The 22,214-nt window shown below is 43.1% G+C and overlaps 1 protein-coding gene across 2 annotated transcripts; it reads right to left on the bottom strand.

The window, feature by feature from the left end:
• Positions 1-777: 777 nt before the first annotated feature.
• Cmc2 (C-X9-C motif containing 2) lies at positions 778-22,203 on the bottom strand. 2 transcript variants are annotated; one of them, XM_048355062.1, is made up of 4 exons: positions 22,141-22,203; positions 11,903-12,014; positions 3,189-3,260; positions 778-1,334 (listed from the first exon to the last, which is right to left on the bottom strand). In XM_048355062.1, the coding sequence occupies exons 2-4, from the start codon at positions 11,981-11,983 to the stop codon at positions 1,248-1,250; spliced, it is 240 nt and encodes a 79-aa protein (XP_048211019.1). In that variant the 5' UTR covers positions 11,984-12,014; positions 22,141-22,203; the 3' UTR covers positions 778-1,247. The 2 variants fall into 2 exon arrangements, with proteins under 2 accessions (XP_048211019.1, XP_048211018.1); XM_048355061.1 differs by lacking the exon at positions 22,141-22,203 and adding an exon at positions 21,825-21,966.
• Positions 22,204-22,214: the final 11 nt, after the last annotated feature.

Raw genomic sequence — 22,214 nt, 5'->3', positions numbered from 1 at the left:
TACAGACACTCCCACCCAACTGGTAGCTGTAGATACTTTTGGGGAGCCAAGTAGTACTTCATGACACACACCCATGTCGTTTCAACCTGAAATAGTATTCACGTTAGGCATTCTGCTCTATAAAAACAAGTCTCAGGCAAGGCGTGGTGGGGCACACCTGCAATCTCAGCCTCACAGCAGGAGAGGTTGGAGAGTCGGTCCTAGGCAAGGCCCCCTGGCAAAAGTTTGGGTCTATCTGAAAATAAGCAAGCTAAAGCCTTTGTTCCTCCACTGGAAGGAGTTCACTGCACTCGGTGAACTCTCCTGACACTGAACCCAAGCCTTTGCGGGGCCCATGACTGGGAGCTACTCACTTCCAAACCCCAAGAGGTCTGAGAAATGAATGGCAGAAACAACACTGATGAGAACACTGCTACCGGAGGGTATGAAAGGCTCCGTGTCCAGCAGAGGCAGCTTTTCCAAGGTGAATGAATGCCCAGGCGTTAACGTGCATCCACAGGGACACATTCTGCCAAATGAAGAAGCAAACTCAAAGACTGAATTCCTAACCAGGAGTAAGCCAGCAATGCTAACTTGTCACCACTCCATGTCCCAGGGGCTTGGCCCTCAATCATCCCAAATACCAAAACCTACAGACACGTAGTGCTTAGACACAACCTCACACACATCCTTCTGCATGCCACAAGACCACTTCTAGATCGCTTATATTACCTTACAGGATGTAACTCCTGTGTAAATCGTTATTGTATTGTTCAGAGAATGACAAGGGAAAGCATGCACGTTTGTTTACTGCAGATTTTAATATTTTTGATCCACGGTTGGAGGATCTACTATAAACATTTATTCTCTTCAAAGACCACTCTTACAATAAACTGGAGTCTTTTCATACAGTTTACACAACTGGCATTTCCCAAAAAATTATGCTCATCCTAGCTTGTGTTAATCCTATCTTAATGTTTAATTTTTACAATTGATACATTGTCCGAAAGGGGAGCCCATAGGCACCATTTTGCTGTCATTGTAAGAGTCTTCTAAGAAAGGAGAAAAAAATGGCTATGGTGCTGGAGAAGAGGAGCTACTCCAGCAAGCAAGGGCCGGTGGCCGGTCACACTCCACGGCACTGAAGGCACTTCTCAACACGATTCAGTTCTTCGCGTCCACTCGGGATTCGGGAGACCAAGACGATTCTTCTGATGGCCCAGCAGTGCTGCAGTCTTTTCTCCGCCACGGCATCCCCGGAGAGGGAACTACTTTTCCGATTCCTCCGGGAGACTGGAGAGCCTCTCGCGCATCGCGATGCCACGCTCCCTGCTCCGTTTCCTCTTTTCCTCGTACTGGACCGAGAAAGGGAGAGAGTGGACAGCAGGTAAGGTCGCGGTCAGTGCGGGTTAAATTCCATAATGAACGCTTTCCCTGATACAATTCCTATTTCACTGAGTCTGAGATCAGAGACAGTGACATCAGAGGAACGTAGTATTAAGTAGACACAAAGAATGCTGAACCGAGTTCCTCCCCAAGTAAGAACTCAACCATTTTTTTCAAATGAATTTTTCAATGTCTTCCAAGAGGCCACCTTGCTGGGCTTGTCTCATCACTCCAGCTCCTGACCCTGACGACTGGCCTGTTCAATTGTGGGACAGTTCTACTTATTCCTAAGTTTTCATGTCAAAACCAAAGACTACTTCCCTGCTAAAATCGATGACCAACTGCAACCACGAATAAGACAAGATGGACACAGTGGCTCACATCTCTTACCCTAACTACTTGAGAGGCAGAGACAGAGGACTGCAGTTTGACACTAGTCCTGGTTAAAAAAAAAAAGTTCCTGAGACTCTAACTCAACAAATAAGCCAGGTATGCCGGGACACACCTCTAGTCGCAGCTATGGGGAGGTAGAGGCCTAGGCCAGCCTGGGCAAAAAGCATGAGGCCGAGATGGGAATATGCCCTAGTGGCAAGAGAACTTGCCTCGTATACAAGAAGCCCTGGGTTCGATTCCCCAGCACCACATATATAGAAAACAGCCAGAAGTGGCGCTGTGACTCAAGTGGCAGAGTGCTAGCCTTGAGCAAAAAGAAGCCAGGGACAGTGCTCAGGCCCTGAGTCCAAGGCCCAGGACTGGCAAAAAAAAAAAAAAAAAAAAAAAAAAAAAAAAGCATGAGGCCATATCTGATAAAACTTAGCACTAGAAAAATATTAAAAAATAAAATGCATTGTATAATACTAGCATACACATCTGCACAGGCAAAGTCATTACTCTTAACCTAACAGCTGGGAATGGTGGTCCATGCCGAGATCCTCACACACGGGGAACTTGAGGCAGGAAGGTCTCAAGTTCAAGGCCAGCCAACCCTTCATACAAAATTCACGAAGTACTTCAAGCAACAAATTAATGTCACACTGAAAAGAGATTGATCCAACATCAAGAGCAAGACAGTTTCTAGTACTATATTTAAATCTTTTAATCAGGAACTAATTGGCAAAAAGTTCAAAAACAGAGGAAATGAAAATTAGAACACATTTCTAATGCACACACACACACACATTCAGTCATTATGCATTTTGAAAGGTTCTGGGGATGAAGTATCTGACATACAAACTAGAAACAGAATTTCATTTCTAAGGTTTAAGAAGCACTCTGCTTGGCTAGCGGTTCCTGGGGAAAGACAATGAACTAGGGGGCGTTTGGGCCATTGGCTCAAGTCCACGCCCTAGCCTAAAAGCAGGGCTAGGAGGTGACGATTGTCCCAAATAAGTCCTTCCAGACAGATAATCCCTGTGGCTTGTACACAGGTCCAGAGGAATCCAAAACGTTAAAGCTGGAAGCATCTCAAGCATAGCCTTCTGAGTAGGGAAACTGAGGCCCAAAGAATTTTAGTTACCTCCTTATCAGCTGATCTCAATGAACTAAGTCTGTCACTGACCGGTGACTTAATTTCCTAAATCTTAAAATGCATCCAAGTTGAATTTTCCAGAGAAAATTTAAAAAAAATTTTTTTTAATCACACAGCTCTATTCTACAACCATCCTCGGGTAAGGCTTTTTTATCCTTCTTTTACTTTTAGAAAGGAGCACATACACTGGAAGTTGACCTTCTCTGTGAAATTGTAACAATGGCAACTGTATATAATCTTCAAAAACGTTATATTCTCTTGTTTTACCCTTTCCAGCCTTTCCGTCTTTTCTTACCTCTTTCTTCAAGCATTTTCTCATCTCCCGGTCAATATCGTTGCAATGACCAAAAAACTTCAGAATGTTGTGCTAAAAGGAAGAGAAGGGTAAAATATTTCATCCCATTATATGCTAATGTCTCCAACACACAGAATCTAAATAGGTATCACTACATCATGTTGTCAATAAGTACATAAGACCTACATGTACAAAATACATAAAACAGTTTTATACTGGCCCTTCCTACAAAGGAAGAATACATGCTCTACACATAGAAACAAAAACGAACACTTATTCCTTGCTAGCAACCAAGGCCTCTTGAGCCATCAAAATCTCATACTAAGCGTGTATGAGGGCTTGAACTCGGGGCCTCGCACTTACGGGCTTTCTCACTCAAAGCTGGCATGCTATCACTTGAGTCACAGCTCCAATTCCAACTTTTTTTTGCTGGTTAATTGGAGATAAGCATCTCATGGACTTTTCTGCGCTAGCTGGCTTTGAACCATGATCCTCAGATCTCAGCCTCCTGAATAGCTAGGATTCCGGGCATGAGCCATCGAAGCCTGGTCTAATATCCCTTTCTTTAAGGACATGTTAGAGTCAGGGCACAAGCCATTCTCCACAACCAGGACTGGTGTCAGCTACAGTGTGGCAGTCACATGACAGTACCTTACTTCAGTAGCACAAGCTGTTCCATAGAAGCCTTTACTGAATGTCTAGCGTCAGAGCTATTTTCTCATTTGCCTCCATTCAAAATGTCATCAAAACACAACACACACACACACACACACACACACACACACACACACACACACACACACTCTCTAGGTCACTTGTACCAACCATATTAACAAAACACTTGACCACAACCTGCTTTGTTGGAAAAAACAAAAAGCAAAAGTAAAAAGCTCTCCTAGTGGTTTGAAATTCTATTACCATGGAAAAGAAGAAAAGAAACTATGAAGGATGTAAGATGAGTTGAGATGAAGCCTTAAGTTAAAAAGCTGAATTTTAGCAAGGCCTTAATTAGTGTTTGAACATCACAATTTTTAAGGGTGGGTCACATACGGTGGTGATCTGCTGTAATGATATGCCATAAATGCTGAACTCGTAGTTGCAATAGGCACACTTTTTCCTTTTTCAAATTATGGCTTTCGCAGAAAGCAGACAACACATAATTAGCAAGCTCTGCCTCATGCAATTTCTTTTTCTCCTGCTTTCACTGCAACTTTAAAAGCATCCTTCGGGTCAGTTTTTCTGTCAAGCATTGAAGATAGTCTAAGACCTCCTATTTGTAATTGAATGGCTTTTTCAGAATAAATATTTCTTGTGTTTTCCCTACACTACTTTCTTAACCACAAACAGACGGTGATAACAGATCTGCATCCCTTCTTGTCAAGTAAAAGACTGGACTTTGAGGACGTAACACAGTATCTCAGTCTAGTGTACATTCCGTCATATCATCCGGAACACACGTATCTATTTGTCTCTTCGCTGCCACATTACCTAGGCCCAGATGACAATGATACTTTTGTGGCATTATGTGGCAAGTGTTCAACCCAAATGCCCTAGTGAACAGGTACAAAAGTGCCATGCACACGCAGGACACCTGTCTCCACTCTGTCACCTGCCACCTGTCTCCAGACACCTGCCGGGTGTCTATCTCTATCAAATCAACCAAATGACTGTCTAATTGAATCAACTGCTACACAGCTGAGACTTCTAGATGGGGAACCTTGTCCCAGGCACTGAAGAGACAGCAGTGACAAGGTAGCCCCGGACACCACTTTCACTGTGGTATGAGGGAGAGCAGCTTCAAACAGCGCTGCAACAGTCCAGGGAGACCAAGGGGCCCCCAAGACCCCTTCAGAAGATGCTCCAGGTCAAAGCCATCTTCCCAGTCACTAATGACCTCACTGGTCCTGGTCACTCTGGTCCTCTCACAGGGCATGCAGAGGTTCCCAGCGTTTATACAACAAGACAGAACCAAGAGGTGAATGTGAGAACTCAGCTGTATTCTATTAATTGCCATCCAAACAGGAAATAGAAATGGAATACCAGCCAGGCACAGAAGAAGCCACAAGTGGCATGACTCAAGTGGTAGACCACCAGCCTTGAACAAAAGGAGCCCAGGGGCAGCACCAGGCCCAGAGTTCAAGCCCCACGACTGCCAAAAACAAAAAACAAAAAAAACCCACTCTTTTCACTCCCCCTCCCTTTTTCTGATGGTATTAGGATTGAAGTACTCACTCTTGCTTAACAGGTTCATTACTTAAGCCACACCTTAGCCCTTTATGCTTTCATTATTTATTGTTGGCTTGACATCTTCCCAGGTTTTCTTATGCTATCTACAATGACATATAAGCAACATATACATATTGCTTTTATTTCTATAAGGTTCGCAGGAAAAGAAACCCACCACATGGTGCAGGCAGAGAAGAGTTTATTGGGGGGGAGAGCAAACTGCCAGCCCACACGATGGAGACACGGGGAGAGAGAGGGGAAGGAAGAAGAGAAAAGGAAAGAGAGCAGGGACGGTGATGAGCTGGATTATATAGGAAAAGGCGGGAGATGTGGCCAGGTGGACTGGATGTGACCTCAGAGAAGGAGGAGGTAACTATCTTCAGGTGTGCCAGTTACCTAGGTAACTTAGGTACCCGAAGCAGACTTAAACAGGTGGGGGGCATCTGCATGGAGCCCTCGCAAGGATGGGCCTTACATTCTGGCCTTTTAAGAATTATGAAAAAGGGCACCGACTCTGGCTACTTCCTGCTGGCAAGGGGTGTCGACATTAGGGGTAAAAGGTGGAGATGTGGCCCCTGGGGGAGAAGGCAAGCAGCAGCTGACCCTTGGTGGTAGATGCCAGTCCCTGAATGAAGCCTGGAAGAAGTCTCATGAGGCGGGGGCTGTAACGGCCATGGAGAGGAGATGGTGTGTGGATGCACAGCCAGCAATGGTAAAGGCGAGAAGTCCGGCATAAGTTTCCTCCAGCTTTTGGCAATTTGGTCCGAGGAGGTGATTAATCCTCAGGAGAGTAGAGGGAGGAAGAGAGTTAATCCGCCTCCTTGACTGCCCCTCCTGGGCCAGACTGGCAAAAGCCGGAGGAAACTAACCTTGCACTTCCTGCCTTTACCACTGCTGGCCACGCATCCACCACACCAGCTCCGCTCTAAGCCTGGTGAGGGACTCCTGTCTACAGGTCCCTCCAGGCTTCATTCAGGGACTGGCATCTACCACCAAGGGTCAGCTGCTGCTTGCCTTCTCCCACAGGGGCCACATCTCCACCTTTTACCCCTAATGTTGACGCCCCTTGCCAGCAGGAAGTAGCCAGAGTCGGCGCCCTTTTTCATAATTCTTAAAAGGCCAGAATGTAAGGTCCACCCTTGCGAGGGCTCCATGCAGATGCCCCCGCACCTGTTTAAGTCTGTGCCCAGTAGCTGAGTTACCTCGGTAACTGGCACACCTGGAGGCAGTTACCTCCTCTTTCTCTGAGGTCACGACATCCAATCCACCTGGCCACATCTCCCACCTTTTCCTATATAAACCTAGTTCAACATGGCCCCCGCTCTTTCCTTTTCTTTTTCTTCTTCCTTCCCCTCTGTCTCCCCATGCCTCCGTCTTGTGTGGGCTGGCAGTTTGCTTGCTCCCAATAAACTCCTGAACCATGTGGTAGGTTTCCTTTCCTGCGAACCTTACAATTTCTTTTTGTCATTTCTGGGACTTGAACTCAAGGTCTGGGCACTATCCCTGAGCTTCTGTGTTTTGTTGGTTTTTTGGCTCAAGGCTAGACCTCTACCACTTGAACCACACTTCCATTTTGGCTTTTTTTGATGGTGAATTTGCTGTGAGTCTCATGGACTTTCTAGTCCTTGCTGGCTTCGAACCACAATCCTCAGATCTCAGCCTCCTTAGTAGCTAAAATTACAGGCATGAGTCACCCAGTGCCTAGCTTTACATACTGCTTTATAAATCAGAAAAAAAATAAAAATACATTAAGGCCCCCCGAGTCGTTTGTTCTAAATTCAGTATGTTAACTGCTGACAATCTGCGTCTCGCTGACAAGTGCGAACAAAGTAGGGCAGATGACCAGGAGCAGCCGTGGATCCTTGTGGCAATGCAATGACATTTGACTTTGAAGACCACAGCACCCTAAACCACGGGAAGAATGATAAAAAAAAAAAAAAAAAGCACAGCCAGCTAGAGCTGTGCAGAGATAAAATAGTCCAGTACTTCAAGAGGGCTGGAGAGCACTACAGAATCCCAGCCGGAAAGGTCGATTCAGAATGATGGCCTTATCACAAGAAAAGATGAAAATACACACGCATACAAATTCAGAGCTAGAAGCGAGGAAATTTCATCCATTCATTCTATTGATTAAGAACCAGAACATATATTTAATACCCTTGAAAAATACAGGAAGTAGGTAGAAAGTTTAACCTTTATCAAAAAGTAATTTTACAAAATAAGTGCATTTCCATTTCCATCAAGTACAAAGGCTGACAAAGATGAATCCTACCATGAGGAGTTAGTTATAACAGCTGGCTGTCCTTGTGGGAATGGTGGCTGACAGGAAACACGGGTTTTAAAACTACAGCAATGTTGCTTAGTGAAGGTGCTTGAGGAATGAGTAAACTGTCCCATTCTATATTTACAATGTATTTACTTATTTGTCCAACTGTACAATACACAGAATACAACAGCATCAGTTTCAGAATGAGTAATCAATGACACTGCAAAAGCTACATTGTCAACAGCTCATTCCATCTTTAGCCTATGTTCAAATTACTTGGGTTCATGTTTTTTGCTTTAGTGTAACTGATGAAGTAAAGGGAGGTTCATTTGGTTGCTTGATCTCATTTTTGTATTTTCTTCATTTGCTCACCTTTTTTTTAAACATATAAAACAAAAAGGGCTCAAAATGGGGCTGGAAATATGGCCTGGTGGCAAGAGTGCTTGCTTGTATACACGAAGCCCTGGGTTCGATTCCCTAGCACCACATATATAGAAAATGGCCAGAGGTGGCGCTGTGGCTCAAGTGGCAGAGTGCTAGCCTTGAGCAAAAAGAAGCCAGGGACTGAGCTCAGGCCCTGAGTTCAAGCCCTAGAACCAGCACCAAAAAACAGAACAAATCAAAAACCTACAATGTTGAAATTAGTAACTTTATATATCCGTACTTGTAAATCATACTTTTTAGGGTGGTCCTGGAGTTTGACACAAAAATCCTGAGTTCAAACCTCAATACTTCCAAAAGGAAAAAAATGAAATACACACGGAATTCCCTTGAGTATTCATCTATACACATGCTGGACTCAAAACTAAACAGCCACAGCAGCTATAAGCTGAAAACTGCAAAGCTCATACATGGCTGAGGGTCAATGGAGTTCTTACAAGTCAGCTCCCAGGCATTCAAGTAAAGAACCTGGAAGAACTATGTTTTAGTGGCTGGGCTAAATGAACGCGAGGATAAAGACTACTTTAGATATGCTCTAAAAATACTTGACAACATGCCTAAAGAAAGGCTCAATTGCTTCTCAGCCTTTTGATCAAGTATAAGAAAGGCTCACATATTTCCAAAAGGAAATGAACTACCTACCAATACAAAAGACCATGACCAAAGGAATGTTCTTTGTAGAAATTGATGAGCTAATTCTGACATTTCTATGGAAATGAAAACATCTAGAACTCTGGAAAAGGGCAAAGTTGGAGGCTTTACATGGGATGCTTTGGGGCTTACTACATGGCACAGGAAATCAAGACTGGTGTGAAAGACATATGAATCAATGAGACAGACTAGAGCCCAGAAACAGATCCACTCACACAAGTGTAACGGACTTTTCACAAGGTATCTAAAGCATTCAGTGAGGAAAGGAAGAGTCTCTTCAACTAATGTTGTTCAAACACCTGGATATTCACAGGCAAAACAAAACAAGACTCAAACTCTTATCCATGCACAAATATTAATCTGAAATGAACCAAGGACCAAAATGCAAACAAAAAAATCCAAGACTACAGGACTCTAGTAGAAAACACAGGAGAAAAATATTTCTAAAAACACAATAATCCTTAAGAAATAAAAGGCACAAACTATAAAAAAGAGAAAGGCAAATAGGGCTTTATCGAATTTATAAGCTGGTCTTTGAAACAGAAGAAAATGTAAAGCAATGCCACAGACTAGAAGAAAATAAGAAAATACTCATAATACTTTTCTTGACAGAGATTTTATATTCTAAATGATAAAAAGAATTCTTGTATTACAATTGTAACACAAACCCAACTTTTAAACACTGGCAAAAGATTTTACATGAACAGCTGATGAGCACAGAAAAAGATGCTCAATATCTTTAGCCATCAGAGAAATATAATTTAAAACCAAAAGGAGACACTACTACATATCCTACTGATTAGTTTAAGAATGTTTACAAAATTGCCAGGTGCTGTGGCTCACACCTGTAATCCTAGCTACCGAGGAGGCTGAGATCTGAGGACCAAAGTTCAAAGCCAGCCTGCGCTAAAAAGTCCAGGAGACGTCTATGTCCAGTAAGTTGCCAAAAAAGGAGGAAGTGGAGCTGTGGCTCAAGTAGTAGAGTACTAGCCTTGAGCAAAAGAAAATTAGGGACAACACCCAGGCCCTGACTTCAAGCCCATGACCACACACACACACAAAAAGGATATTTACAAGTGAGGAGTTGACAGGGAATAAAAATGACCAATGCTATAAGTAGAATACTTGAGTAGTTTCTTGCAAAGTTAAACCCTTATTACCTGTTTAACTCTTATTTACCCAAGAGAAATAAAAAGATGTACACACAAATACTTGTACACAAATGTTCATAACAGTTTTATTCAAAACAGCATACTACAATCAACCTAAACATTCAAAAGCAAACAAACTGTGGCACAGTCATACAATGCATTATCACTCAAAAATAAAAATGACTAGTGACTTTATCCAACAGCATGCATTAGCCTCAAAAGATGTGGAGCATACACAAGAATATGTAGATGCACGTTTATTACAAATTTCAGAACAGGGTAACTAATCTACATTGTCCATAGAGCAGGAGTTACCTGAGTCAGAGGTGAAGAACGGTGTCGGGGTACAAGCAACTCTGACCTGAAACAATGCCTTGTTTCTTGACTCACAGTGACTGCTTGGGTGCTTACCTTTGTCAAAACTCATCCAATAGTACACAGGAAAACAGATACATTTTACTACACTAAATCTAAGTTATACTTCAATAAAGCTAATTTTTTTAAGTCCATCTCTAGTCCATCCTTTTAAAAGGGGGGGGGGGAGTGTTTCATTTGATTCCAATTAAAAAATAGTCATGGACCAAAAGGCAATATATAAATAACATGCTCCAAAGAATACTCAAAACCAAGGATTGACAAGTTCACCTTCATTTAATTAATCCAGAAAATAAACACGAGATGACAACCTAATTTACGTCCAGCATGGTAACAAACACAATACTCTTCTAAAGGGTCACACTGGCAAATCCTCAGTGCCAGGACTGAAGTGTTTTTCCATTCTTTTCTTCTCCATGTTGCCTTGTTCTCTTAGCAGACTCCTCCTCTAAAGTCTCTGACTATAATTCATCATACATGTAGTTGAAATATTAAGTCAACACAAATAATCAATTTTAAAAGGAAACATTTTAATTAAGCTTTACTTTAAAGAAAATCTGAAGTTGTGTTCCATTTTTGTAGTCTAGCTCGCTTTGCAGTTGCATCAGGAAGTAGAGAGTATGTATGGCACAGCCTCCTTCTTGTTCTTTGGTGAAAACTGCTTGCCTACACTATCCTCACCAACAACATTCTCTGAACCAGTAAAAAATATCGAGCTTCACAGTTATAAGTATTACTTACCTACTACTACCTTGTTGTTGGTCCCTGAATTCTATTCATTCAAATGGTGCTTACTGTTGTGAAATTTTACACACATACAATTTGAGTATCATGGAGGAAAAAAATACCCAAAACACCATGGCAAGTTCAAAGAAAAATACAAACACTTCTTACAGCCGTGTCATGCATTAAATACACAGAAAAAAATACTAAATATTCAACATCCATAAACACATCAGCTGATTTAACGCACTGCAAATGGTCTTTCTTTTCTGAGTTTTAACCAAGGAATTCTGCTCTCATTACACTAACAAATAAAACCATCAAATTAGTCCAATCATAAATTGAACCTAGTTAACATATAATTATAAAATACTTCAGGGGCTGGGGATGCAGCTTAGTGGTAGAGTACTTGCCTAGCATGCATGAAGCCTTGGGTTAGATTCCTCAGTACCACATAAACAGCAGAAGCCAGAAGTGGCACTGAGGTTCGGTGGTAGAGTGCTAGCCTTGGGCAGAAAGAAGCTCAGGGACAGTGCCTAGGTCCTGAGTTTAGCCCCAGGACTGGCAAAAAATAAATTAATTTAATTTAATCACCATAAAACACAGAAGGGTGGCCATGGAGAAGCAAATAATCTGGAAGAAGGACATAGATTCTAGCTCTTATGGGATCATTTCAGAAGTACCTTAATAAATTATCATGCTTGAGTTTTAAGAATCATAAAAGAAAGTCGTTTCTGAAAAACAATGAATTGCTGGTCTTTACTAAGCTGGTCCTGTTATTAGAACACACTCATTCCCTTCCACTGATGCAGGTAAGATTTCACACCAGGGCGGTACCTAAGTTTCATTTGTGTTTTACAGTCATTTTTCTGAACTCTTACATTTTTGTGACACTCCTTAAGTAAGTTAATCAAGATGTTGCATTCTTCCGTGTGCAAGTGTGGAGATAAGTCAGGATGCATCCTTCTGAGGTGACAATCACAGCAGTGCAACCTGTGAATACAAGAATATCTTGAATATTCAGGAAGGTACTCGTGAGTGACATCTAAAAGAATGTTCAGTAAGAACACACAGTGGACCATTAACCAACTGTATGACCTCAGAAAAATTCCCCAACTTGAGCCTCAGCTCCCTGATTCAATGATTTAGCGATTTCAGCACATGATAAGGAATGTTTAGAGAATGTGTAGGTTTAGTGGGAGAAAAGCAGGGCTTCTCAAAAGAATCAATCCTGGTGGAAAACACAAGCCCAAGAGCTTGCCTACATTAATTAGTCTGACTTCAAGTATTTCCTCCAATTCTGGAAACTGATTGCCATGCATTTTGTTGAGATGAAATTGTACCAATTGAGAGAACTGCCATATTAATTCTTTTAAAATGCTTATTCCTAAGAGGGTTAAAGGGCATTAGTCAATTTTGTGTTAGTGTGAATCAATATAGACTGCTTTCTTCTTAACATCTTGCTAAGAGCCTACTACACAATGAAATAAGCAGATGTACAATTTTTTTCCAATAAAGTAAAATTATGCTGAAAACAGGAAACAAATCCCTGAAATTACTTCACAAAATCAGCAGCAAAAGTCAAAAGAAATACATTATTCTTAACTATCAGCTATTCCTTATACTTTCTAACTTTACCAAAAAAATGGACTGAGGGGGCACTGGTAGCTCATGCCAGTAATCTGAGCTACTCAGGATGCTGAGAGGTGAGGACTAAAATTCAAAGCAGCCCAGGCAGGAATGTATGTGAGACACTTCTCGCTGATAAAACTAACAAAAAATCTAGAAGTGGAGCTGTGGCTCAAGTGGCATAGTGCTAGCAAAAAGACAAAGTTTAGGGACAATGCTCAGACCCTGAGTTCAAGCCCCAAGACCAACCCCCCACCCCCCTCAAAAAGAAAAGAACCAATTAACTGGTTTAATCTTTTAAGATTCCCTAAAAGAAACAATCTGTGAACCACCTCACACCTATTAAGACTACTACCAAAGAACCAAAGTAACAGGTGCTGGAGCTGCTGAGGAGACACTGTTGGTGGTAATGTAAAATGGTACAGCCACTGTGGAAGAGATCAAAAACAGAATTACCCTATGATCAGCCATTCCACTTCTGAATATACACCCCAAAGAAAGGAAAGGAGGACACTGAAGAGACACCGATACACACAGCCCACAGCACACCATCCACAAAGCTGAAACAAGCAACCCAAGTGTCTACAGACAGAGGCTGGATTAACATGGCATCATATATACTAGATGGACCATCATGAAGCCTTTTGGGAAGGAAATTCGAACACACTAACATGGACAAACTTATAGAAAGATGGTTGTTAGTGGCCGAGGGGAGGAGCATAATGAGGAGGTTAATGGGTACAGACTTTCAGTTTTACACTGCATGTTATCCAACAATGGGTAACATGATACTTTTCATGTTATATGTATATTACTATAATTGGAAGAAGAAAATGGAGAAGAAGAAAGAAAGGAAGATAACAAAGGAGAAAATCAGACTTCAGATTCAGGCCAGGAGTTCTCAGAGACATCAAAAGCATGATCCATGAAGTTAAAATTTGATACTGAACTAAAATGAAAATCCTTTACACTTCAACAAACAATATTAAGAAAATGAAATTTTGGGTGATGGGTGATTATAATGTGTCACTTTTCATCAATGATAATCACCACTGTGGTTCAGGAAGTTCCCAGCTGTGCAGGAGTGAAAAGGGGAATGGGATCTCGTACTTTCTGCTCAATGTTGCTATAAACCGAAAATTGCTCTAAAACATAAAATCTATCAAAACAATGAAAAGACAAGACAAAAGATTTGAATTTCTATTTCCCCAGATACAGGAATAGCTGAGCACGTGAAAGATGCTCAGCACCAGTTGTCGTGGTGAAAACCAAGTTCAAATTGTGAACTACGACTACACCTACAATAACAGCCCCACAGAGCACCCCATGGTGGAATTACACGCAGATACACCTTCCTCTGCTTCCTAAACTAAAACTGTCAAGAGCCAAAAATACATTGAAGCTGGGCACATGTGGCTCATGCCTCTAATTTACCCAAGAGGCTAAGATCTGAGGATCACGGTTTGAAGTTAGCCCAAGCAAGAAAAAAAGGCAAGCGGAGGTGTGGCTCAAGTGGCAGAGTGCCAGTCTTTAAGTAAAAAAAGCTAAGGCCCTGAGGTTAAGCTCCAGTACCAACACACACACGCACACGCACACTTTATGTTTAACATACTAAACATATAGTCTAGCCTACTTTAACCATGCTCAGAACATGCACATTAGCCTAGGATTGAATACAAACCTGGTTTACAATAAATGGTTGAATATCTCATGTAATTTGTTGACTATTGTACTGAAAGTGAAAAACGAAAGGTTTTTATGAGTATTCACCATTAATGAACATGGCTGAAAACACACGGGGTCTGAGGAATGCCTGAAGCATTGAACTAAGACTAACTGCTGGATGAAGTAGAGGCTAAAGGAACAGGGCTATCCTGTCTGTCTCTCTTCTGAGAACCCAGAAGAGCTAGTAGACAGCAGAAGGGCTCTGACACTCACAGATGGCTTAGCAGGCAAAGTATTTGTCATGAAGATGCCATGTTTTGACTGTACAATTGGTTTCTTCTTCTCATTATGTGTTTCTCTGTAGCAAGAGCATCCTGTATCTGCCTGTCAACTCTCACAAATCTCTCATAACCACTGTCCATTTCTTCTAACATTCACATGGCCTGCTGACAGTAGCAAATGCTTCTGCCAGTTTCTCTGTTGTGAACTCTCTGGAGGCCTTGAGCATAACTTCTTCCTCTTCAGTTCTTTCTTCCGCCAGTTGAATCAGCTCCTCATCACAAGTGTCTTCAGTCTTAACTGCTGACAATCACATCCTCTTTATCAATGTCCAAGTCTAGCCACTTTCCAAGAGCTAATACCTTGTTACTTACTCTTTCATCACCAGCATAATCTTTGTTGATGCCCTTGAACACATGCACATGTCTTCAGAACTCTCTTCCAAATGCAGTTTATGCACTGCCGTGTGACTTCATCCCAAGCCGCAGCTATGTTCTGGATAGCATTTAGAATGCTGAAACCTTTCCAAAACTCTAGGCGCGTTTGTGGCCTTCACAGCCTGTGCAAATGTTTGGCGTAAAATACTGTGCTTTGAAAGCAGCTATTGCACCTTGATCCATTGGGTGGATGAGTATGGCTGTATTCAGAGGCAAGTATACCACTTTGACATCAGGATGCATGTCACCAATAGGTTGTGGACACCCTGGCACATCATCCAAGAACAGAAGAATATTGAATTGAACACTGGTTTGTCTACAATATTCTCTCTCACTTGTGGGATAAAACAATTCAAAAACCGGGGGCTGGGGATATAGCCTAGTGGCAACAGTGCCTGCCTCGGATACACGAGGCCCTAGGTTCGATTCCCCAGCACCACATATACAGAAAACGGCCAGAAGCGGCGCTGTGGCTCAAGTGGCAGAGTGCTAGCCTTGAGCGGGAAGAAGCCAGGTACAGTGCTCAGGCCCTGAGTCCAAGGCCCAGGACTGGCCAAAAAAAAAAAAAAAAAACAATTCAAAAACCAATCTTCAAACAACACTGATGTCATCCAGACTTTCTTGTGATGGCGGTAATAAACAGGAAGTATATGCTTGCTCACATTCTTGAATGCTCTGGGATTCTCTGAGTGGTAGACCAGAAAAGGCTTTAATTTGAACCCTGCAACACTGCCACCCAAAAGCAGAGTTACATGGTCTCTGAATCCTGGCTTTGACTCTTGATCTGTGTATGTACACTCTGACATTTGCTTCCAGAACAAACTTGTTTCATCCACATAGAATATTTGCTCTGGTAAGTGCTTCTGATCTACAATTATCCTGTGAAGCTCTTCCTTAAAAGCTTCTGCACATTGAATATTGGCACTTGCTGCCTCGCCACTGACCTTAACAGCATGAAAATTATGGCGTTCTTTTGAAGCATTGACTGGCAGTAAACATTTGTGTACATGTGGGGTCAGCCCGCTCTTTTAGCATATTGAAGACCTCTTGCCTAAGCCTAAATCATCCATCAGTGGACTGAGTGGTAGGCAATTCTGTCTCCACTCTTCCATCCACTCTACACGTATCTTCTCCATACCGTCTACCGGCCCAGCTCTTCTCTTTCTGATGACAGTGGACTGAATGGACGCTGAGGCACTGCATCGCTGATTCGCTTCCTATCCTTCAAGATGGCTGAGATGGCCGACCGTGACAGTCTTGACTCACGTGAGATGACCATCACTGGCTTGCCACCTTCATGCTGGGCAATTATTTTGAGTTTCATCTCGAGTAATTGCCTTCCTCTCTTCTCTTCACCAGAAGCAGGAAACACAGATGGGCATTTTGTTGGCACGATAGGATGCACAAACATAAAACAACAGTATCCAGAAAAAAAAAAAACTGCTGGTAACAGTACACTGTAAAGCTTACCCTCGTAATCACAAGACCGAGAGCTATAGCTGCCTGCCGCTGCCCAGCTGATAGAAAATATTACTGAACTACATGTCACCAGCCAGGGAAAAGATCAAAATTCAGAATTCAATGAATGCTTTCTACTGAATGAAGTAAGGGACCATCTGTAATAAAGTCAGATGATACCAACCATTGGTTAAGAGGTAGAGAAACAACCTCAGCACTGCTGTTGAGGGTGGGAAAGAGCAGACACTTTTGAAAACAGTTTACCAGTTTCTTAAAGTAAAACACAACTCAGCCACTGGGTATGGCAATTACACTTCTAGGATGCTACCCAAGAGAAATGGAAAGATAAATCCACACAAAGACATGTATGCAAATGTTCACAGTAGCATTATTCATAATTGCCAATAGTGGAAACTATGCAAACATGCAATAATCAGGTAAATGCATAAACAAAGTGTCATTTATGCAGTGAAATACAACTTAGCAATTAAAAGGAATAAATTACTGCTGCATGTTCTAACACTGATGAACCTCTAAAGGCCTAAACCAAAGCAGCCAGATGCAAAAGGTATATTGTACGACTCCATTTATAGGCAATGTCTAAAAAGGAAAATTTAGAGAAACAAAAATCAAGTCAGTTGTCTAGAATTAAAGTTGAAAATGGGGATTCATTCATAAGTGGGCACAAAGGAACTGTTCTAGAACTGGGGTGTTGTAATGGCTATACAACAGACAGATTTACTATAGAATTCACTTAGTCATGGGTATGTAAATTATACCTTAAACTGTTTCTTAAGGTGTTGGTGCTGGGTGCTAGTGGCTCATACCTGTAATCCTAGCTACTCACGAAGCTGAGTTTGAAGCCAGCCCAGGCAGGAAAGTCCATGAAACTCATCTCCAATTAATCACCAAAAAAACCAGAAGTAGTGCTATGGCTCAAAGTGTTAGAGCGCTAACCTTGAGCAAAAAGAGCTCAGAGACAGTGGCAAGGTTCTGAGTTCAAGCTCTTACAAATGACCAGAAAAAAAAAAAGGTTGTAAGAAATTCAAACTGCCCATCCCACTCCCAACAAATAAAAGTGGGCACAAATAATTCCAAACAATTATATACAGGGGTGGAACCTTTGTTCAGGCATCTAGGGATTTGTAATATTATCAACACAGGCAGTGGCCCCAGGCAGCCACTAAGAGGCACAGGAGAAGCACAGAAGCCCATGTATCTGTACCATCCATACATCACAAACCAAATCATTGCTCAAGCTTAATTAATATGGTCTGAGGGCCAAACTTTACCACCCTTCGAGGATGGCTATTTCAAATGACAACTTTTATCAGTAGACTACTGTTGTACTCAGTAACAAACACACACACACTTTTTGCATGCGCGCATGCACACCCACACACACAAAAGATCACAAATGAGGCTATTCCCAACAGCTAGGTACTTAGTTGAAACAGAGAACAGAAATGCAGCCAAGTTTTGTTTGCCCAACATTGACTACAGGTCCTTTTGTTTTGCTTTGTATTTTTTGCCAGTCCTAGGGCTTGAACTCAGGGCCTGAGCACTGTCCCTGGCTTCTTTTTCCTCAAGGCTAGCCCTCTACCACTGGAGTCACAGCGCGGCTTGTGGCTTTTTCTATATATGTGGTGCTGAGGAATCGAACCCAGGGCTTCACGTATACGAGGCGAGTACTTTACCACTAGCCCATATTCCCAGCCCCCTACAGGTCCTTTTATTGACACAAATTATTGCATCAGAAGAACGAAGTGTCAGGTAATCCAGCACTCTGGGGCAGGAAAGTCTCGGAGACTCTTATCTCCAATAAACTACTCAGAAAAAGCCAGAAGTGGCACTGTGGCTTAAGTGGTAGCGTGGAGCCTTGAGCAAAAAGGAGCTCAGAGACAGCACCCAGGTTCAGAGAGTTCAAGCCTCAAGACTGGCAAAAAAAAAAAAAAACACTGAGAAACAGTGCTCGAAGTTGGACCTTTTCCTGAACTAGAAGCAGGTAGCTCAAATACTCCGGTGCTCACTCCTGATCCTGAACAGCAGCTCCAGGTCAGCACAGGACGGAAAGGGGAAAAACCCACACTCTACAGCGTACTTGCTGCCATCACTCAGGGGAACTAGGTTTTCGTATGCTATCATATCTACAAAACGCCCAACTATGTGCATACGACATTCAACACTTCATTCACAGCAGACTGTGATAGAAGATTCTGTCCTACTAACTGTAAGCTAATAAAGCATTCTAGAATGTTTAGGCTAGGCTAGCCTAGGCTAAGTAAGGATGTTAATTAAGTAGGTTAGTTGCATTAAATGCATGTTTTAATGATGCTAAAGCTCAATGCCTTGTGACCACTAGGCAAGTGCTCTGCTGCTGAACTACATCAGCTGCCCCTTAAATGCATTTCTGACATGCCCAGACCATAATCCCCCCAGAAGTCAAGGAACATAGGTGCTTAGCCAGGCACTGGTGTACATGTAATCCTAGCTATTCAGGAACACAGTTCGAAGCCAGCACAGGCAGAAAAGTCCACGAGACCCTTATCTCCAATAAGCTACTCAGAAAAAACTGGAAGTAACTCGGTAGCTCAAATGGTAGAGTGCTAGCCTTGAACACAAATGGGCTCAAGGACAGCACCTAGGTCCAGAGTTCAAGCCCCAGAATTAGGGGGGGTTGGGGGGGGAGAAGGGGGGATGATCTGTACTTGAGAAGATACTTTGCTAAATGATATTTCTTTTCCTCCCTCCAGTAACAAAAGTTTACTTCAAATATGTAGGCTACTGTAGACCCAGAAGGAATAACAATAAGACCTCCCTTCTCCTTTTAAATTTTATTTTCAGTTGACAGATAACAAGGGTATCTATGTGTGGGGATCTCCTATTTTTTTTTTTTAATCCTAGATGACAATTTCAAAAACTAAATGGTTTGCTTCTTTCTCCCATTCTTCTTGCTAAGAAGCTACTGGTTAACAAAGTTTCAAACTCTCACCTCATGTAACAGATCCCTTGCTTTACCAATCACCCCTCTTTCCTTCACCTCATCTTTTTAGCTAAATATTCTCCACCCACCCTCGCCTAGGCTCCCTTCCACCTACCCTGTGTCACCTGTCTTTGCCTAAAAGCTGGCACAAACAAAGATGTACTACTGCCCTCTAGAGTGTAAGATACAAAGCATGAGTGTAAAATACTGGCAGTGATCTCTCAACACACAATCAGGTGCTGATACTCCAGTAGTCACCTTCCTACTCCAAGAATATTATTATAATTCAAGGTATTTTTTATGAACTATATATAGCTCTAGATTATTTTTTAAATTGCCTCTTTGTAAGTCCACACGTACATTACCCGGATTTTTCGTAGAAAAACTAAGCCCCTGACCACAGAGTACGTGACTCACGTGGACCGATTTCCCCCCCCCCCCACATTCACAAAAAGAAAGTCATGCCTTCACAGCAGTCTATGAGCAAAATTCATTTGGCTACAGAGCTCTATTTCTCCAAGAATCTCTGGCTGGCTACAATCCTAGACCTGAGTTCCAAAGAAGTCGAAGTGATGCTATCCTTACTGCTAGAAACAGAGGTTCTGTTGAGAAGAGTAGTATGGAGTCGATCCAGATGTCAACAATCTAAACATTCCTGGGGACCAGGCTCAGAGTAAGATGGGTCAGACATTATAGTTAAACATAAGACCATCGTGACTGTTTACCAATTTAGAAAAGTCTATGGTAGGGGAGATGGGGGGGGGGCTGCTGATTAAGACAAATGATGAATTTGAAGATGTCAGTTCCTAAATTTCATCAGTTTGGTTACCAATTTGAGACCTATGTTTTTTCTTCCATGAAGTGGAACAAATCCGGAACAGCAAACAGTGGGGTGTTATGTAAGTATTATTTGAATGTGAAATTCTTGGTCGCAAGACAAGAAAGACTGAACCAAATGAACACTGTGAAAGGTCTGAAGACCAAACTGGAACCTTCAGGTGTAAATGTGCAAAAGCACACGGAGCTGTCCAAGAACTGGGCTGCCGTGTGAAGCACTAAGTGACCACTTGTAACATGCCCAAAAGAGACCAGTTACATCAAATAAGGATGTCATATATTCCTGCTCAGCATTCTTAGGTCTCTCTCAGATGTATATTAACAATTAAATTATCTTAGAAACTTCTAAAAATAAAATGCAAGCCAAGAGGATGAATATTTACTATTACTAAGAATACTGGAGTGACTAAAGGTGTAGCTCAAGGGTAGCACTTGTACTTAGCATTCTCAAGGCCTTACATTGTAATTCCCAGCATTGTACACACAAAAAGACAGACAGAGAACAATTTTGAAGGGGACAGTGCCAAAGTAATTCTGAACTCAGCAGCACTGTTGAAACAAGGGTGAGGGAACATTCACGGTAAGACCTCATGCATTGGTGTTTGCAGCCAAAAAGTTCTGTTTACATTCCATCCAAACTGTAGTAAACACAAACTTCAATCCTACCGTCTCTAACAACCTATTCTAATAACATTATTAGAACCCCAAGGACTTTTTGCAAACCGAAGAAGAGTATGTGGTTACACACAACCCTTCAGTCCCCCTTTCACACTGCTGTTTGTAAGTCATCAGAAAGATGTTCTGGCCACAATTCCACCACTCTCCAAGCCACCCACCCCCCCACCTTCTCAAGCACTGTACGCACACAAACACTCAAACAATCTAATATTTTTCATGTTCAATTGTGAAAAATCTCCCTAACACAGACTCCTAACCATTTTAATTCTTCCTGGGAGGCAGGCGGGGAGGACGGAAAACTGGAATTATACTTTTATTTATTCTCCCATCTGCCAAAGCTCAGGTAAAATTTTCCTAAAGGGGTATTCTCAGATTTCAACCACCAGGTGGCACAATTAACAAGCCTCTCAGAACACACTCGGCCACATTCCTAATCAGAGTGGGAGAACCCTCCACTTTCAAGGCCACTTCAGTTTCCGTTGGCAAAGATTTTGCTACCGAATGGCTACGACAGAAAGAAATTGAGACCGCAATTTTCATCCCCTAACTTCATTTTAAAAGAAGACGAAACCAAGCCCCGGCCACAGTGTGTTCACCGTCGGAACAATCAGTGCTTTCCTAAGTCTAGCCTGATACGAAGTTGGTACGTCTCACCGTTTGCGGACTACACTGCAGCAGAAGCAGCACGAGCCCGCCCTACCCACCCACTGGCAGCCACCGAATGAAGGACCCGGCCTCGAGACCCCGGGCGGCGGGCCGCACCCGCGGGCGGGGTGCCCGCGGCCGCCCCGCACCCGCAGCCCGCTCCTCACCACCAGCCGGACTCCCGAGACTCACCGAAGGCCCGTGGCTGGGGGGGTGGGGGATGGGGGGGGTCACCCGCCGAAGACTGCGAGCGCCTGGCCGCCGGCGGGGTGCCGCGAGCCCGCGGACCCGCGCGGAACGCCGCCGTCCTCCGCCGCGACCCCGCTGGGCCCGCCCGCCCCGGACGCCGGCAGCGTGCGACGGCGCAGGCGCCGGGCCTCCCGGGACCCGACCATTCGCCAGAGCCAAGGGGGAAGCGGGGCCCCGGCCAGCCGGCGCGACCGCGACCGCACCACAACCCGAGCCGACGCTGCGGGCTTCCCCACGGGGGGACACCTCCCGTACACACCTCCTCCCCCGAGAAGAGTGCCGCAAAGGCCGCGGAAGCCTCAGTCCGGCCGCTCGCTCCTCAGCACGGTTCCC

This window comes from Perognathus longimembris, chromosome 10 (genome assembly GCF_023159225.1).
Source record: "Perognathus longimembris pacificus isolate PPM17 chromosome 10, ASM2315922v1, whole genome shotgun sequence".
NCBI lineage: Eukaryota > Metazoa > Chordata > Mammalia > Rodentia > Heteromyidae > Perognathus > Perognathus longimembris.
This window is presented reverse-complemented; position numbering and strand designations above follow the sequence as displayed.

What these genes read in the sequence shown, in the direction of transcription:
- Cmc2 (XM_048355062.1), bottom strand. Translation starts at nt 11,983, where the DNA reads ATGCATCCTGACTTATCTCCACACTTGCACACGGAAGAATGCAACATC. An exon ending in TTAAGGAGTGTCACAAAAAT is followed by an intron (nt 3,261 to 11,902) that starts GTAAGAGTTCAG and finishes TCTTCCTTTTAG; the next exon opens with CACAACATTCTGAAGTTTTT. An exon ending in GAAAATGCTTGAAGAAAGAG is followed by an intron (nt 1,335 to 3,188) that starts GTAAGAAAAGAC and finishes TTCTCGGTCCAG; the next exon opens with TACGAGGAAAAGAGGAAACG.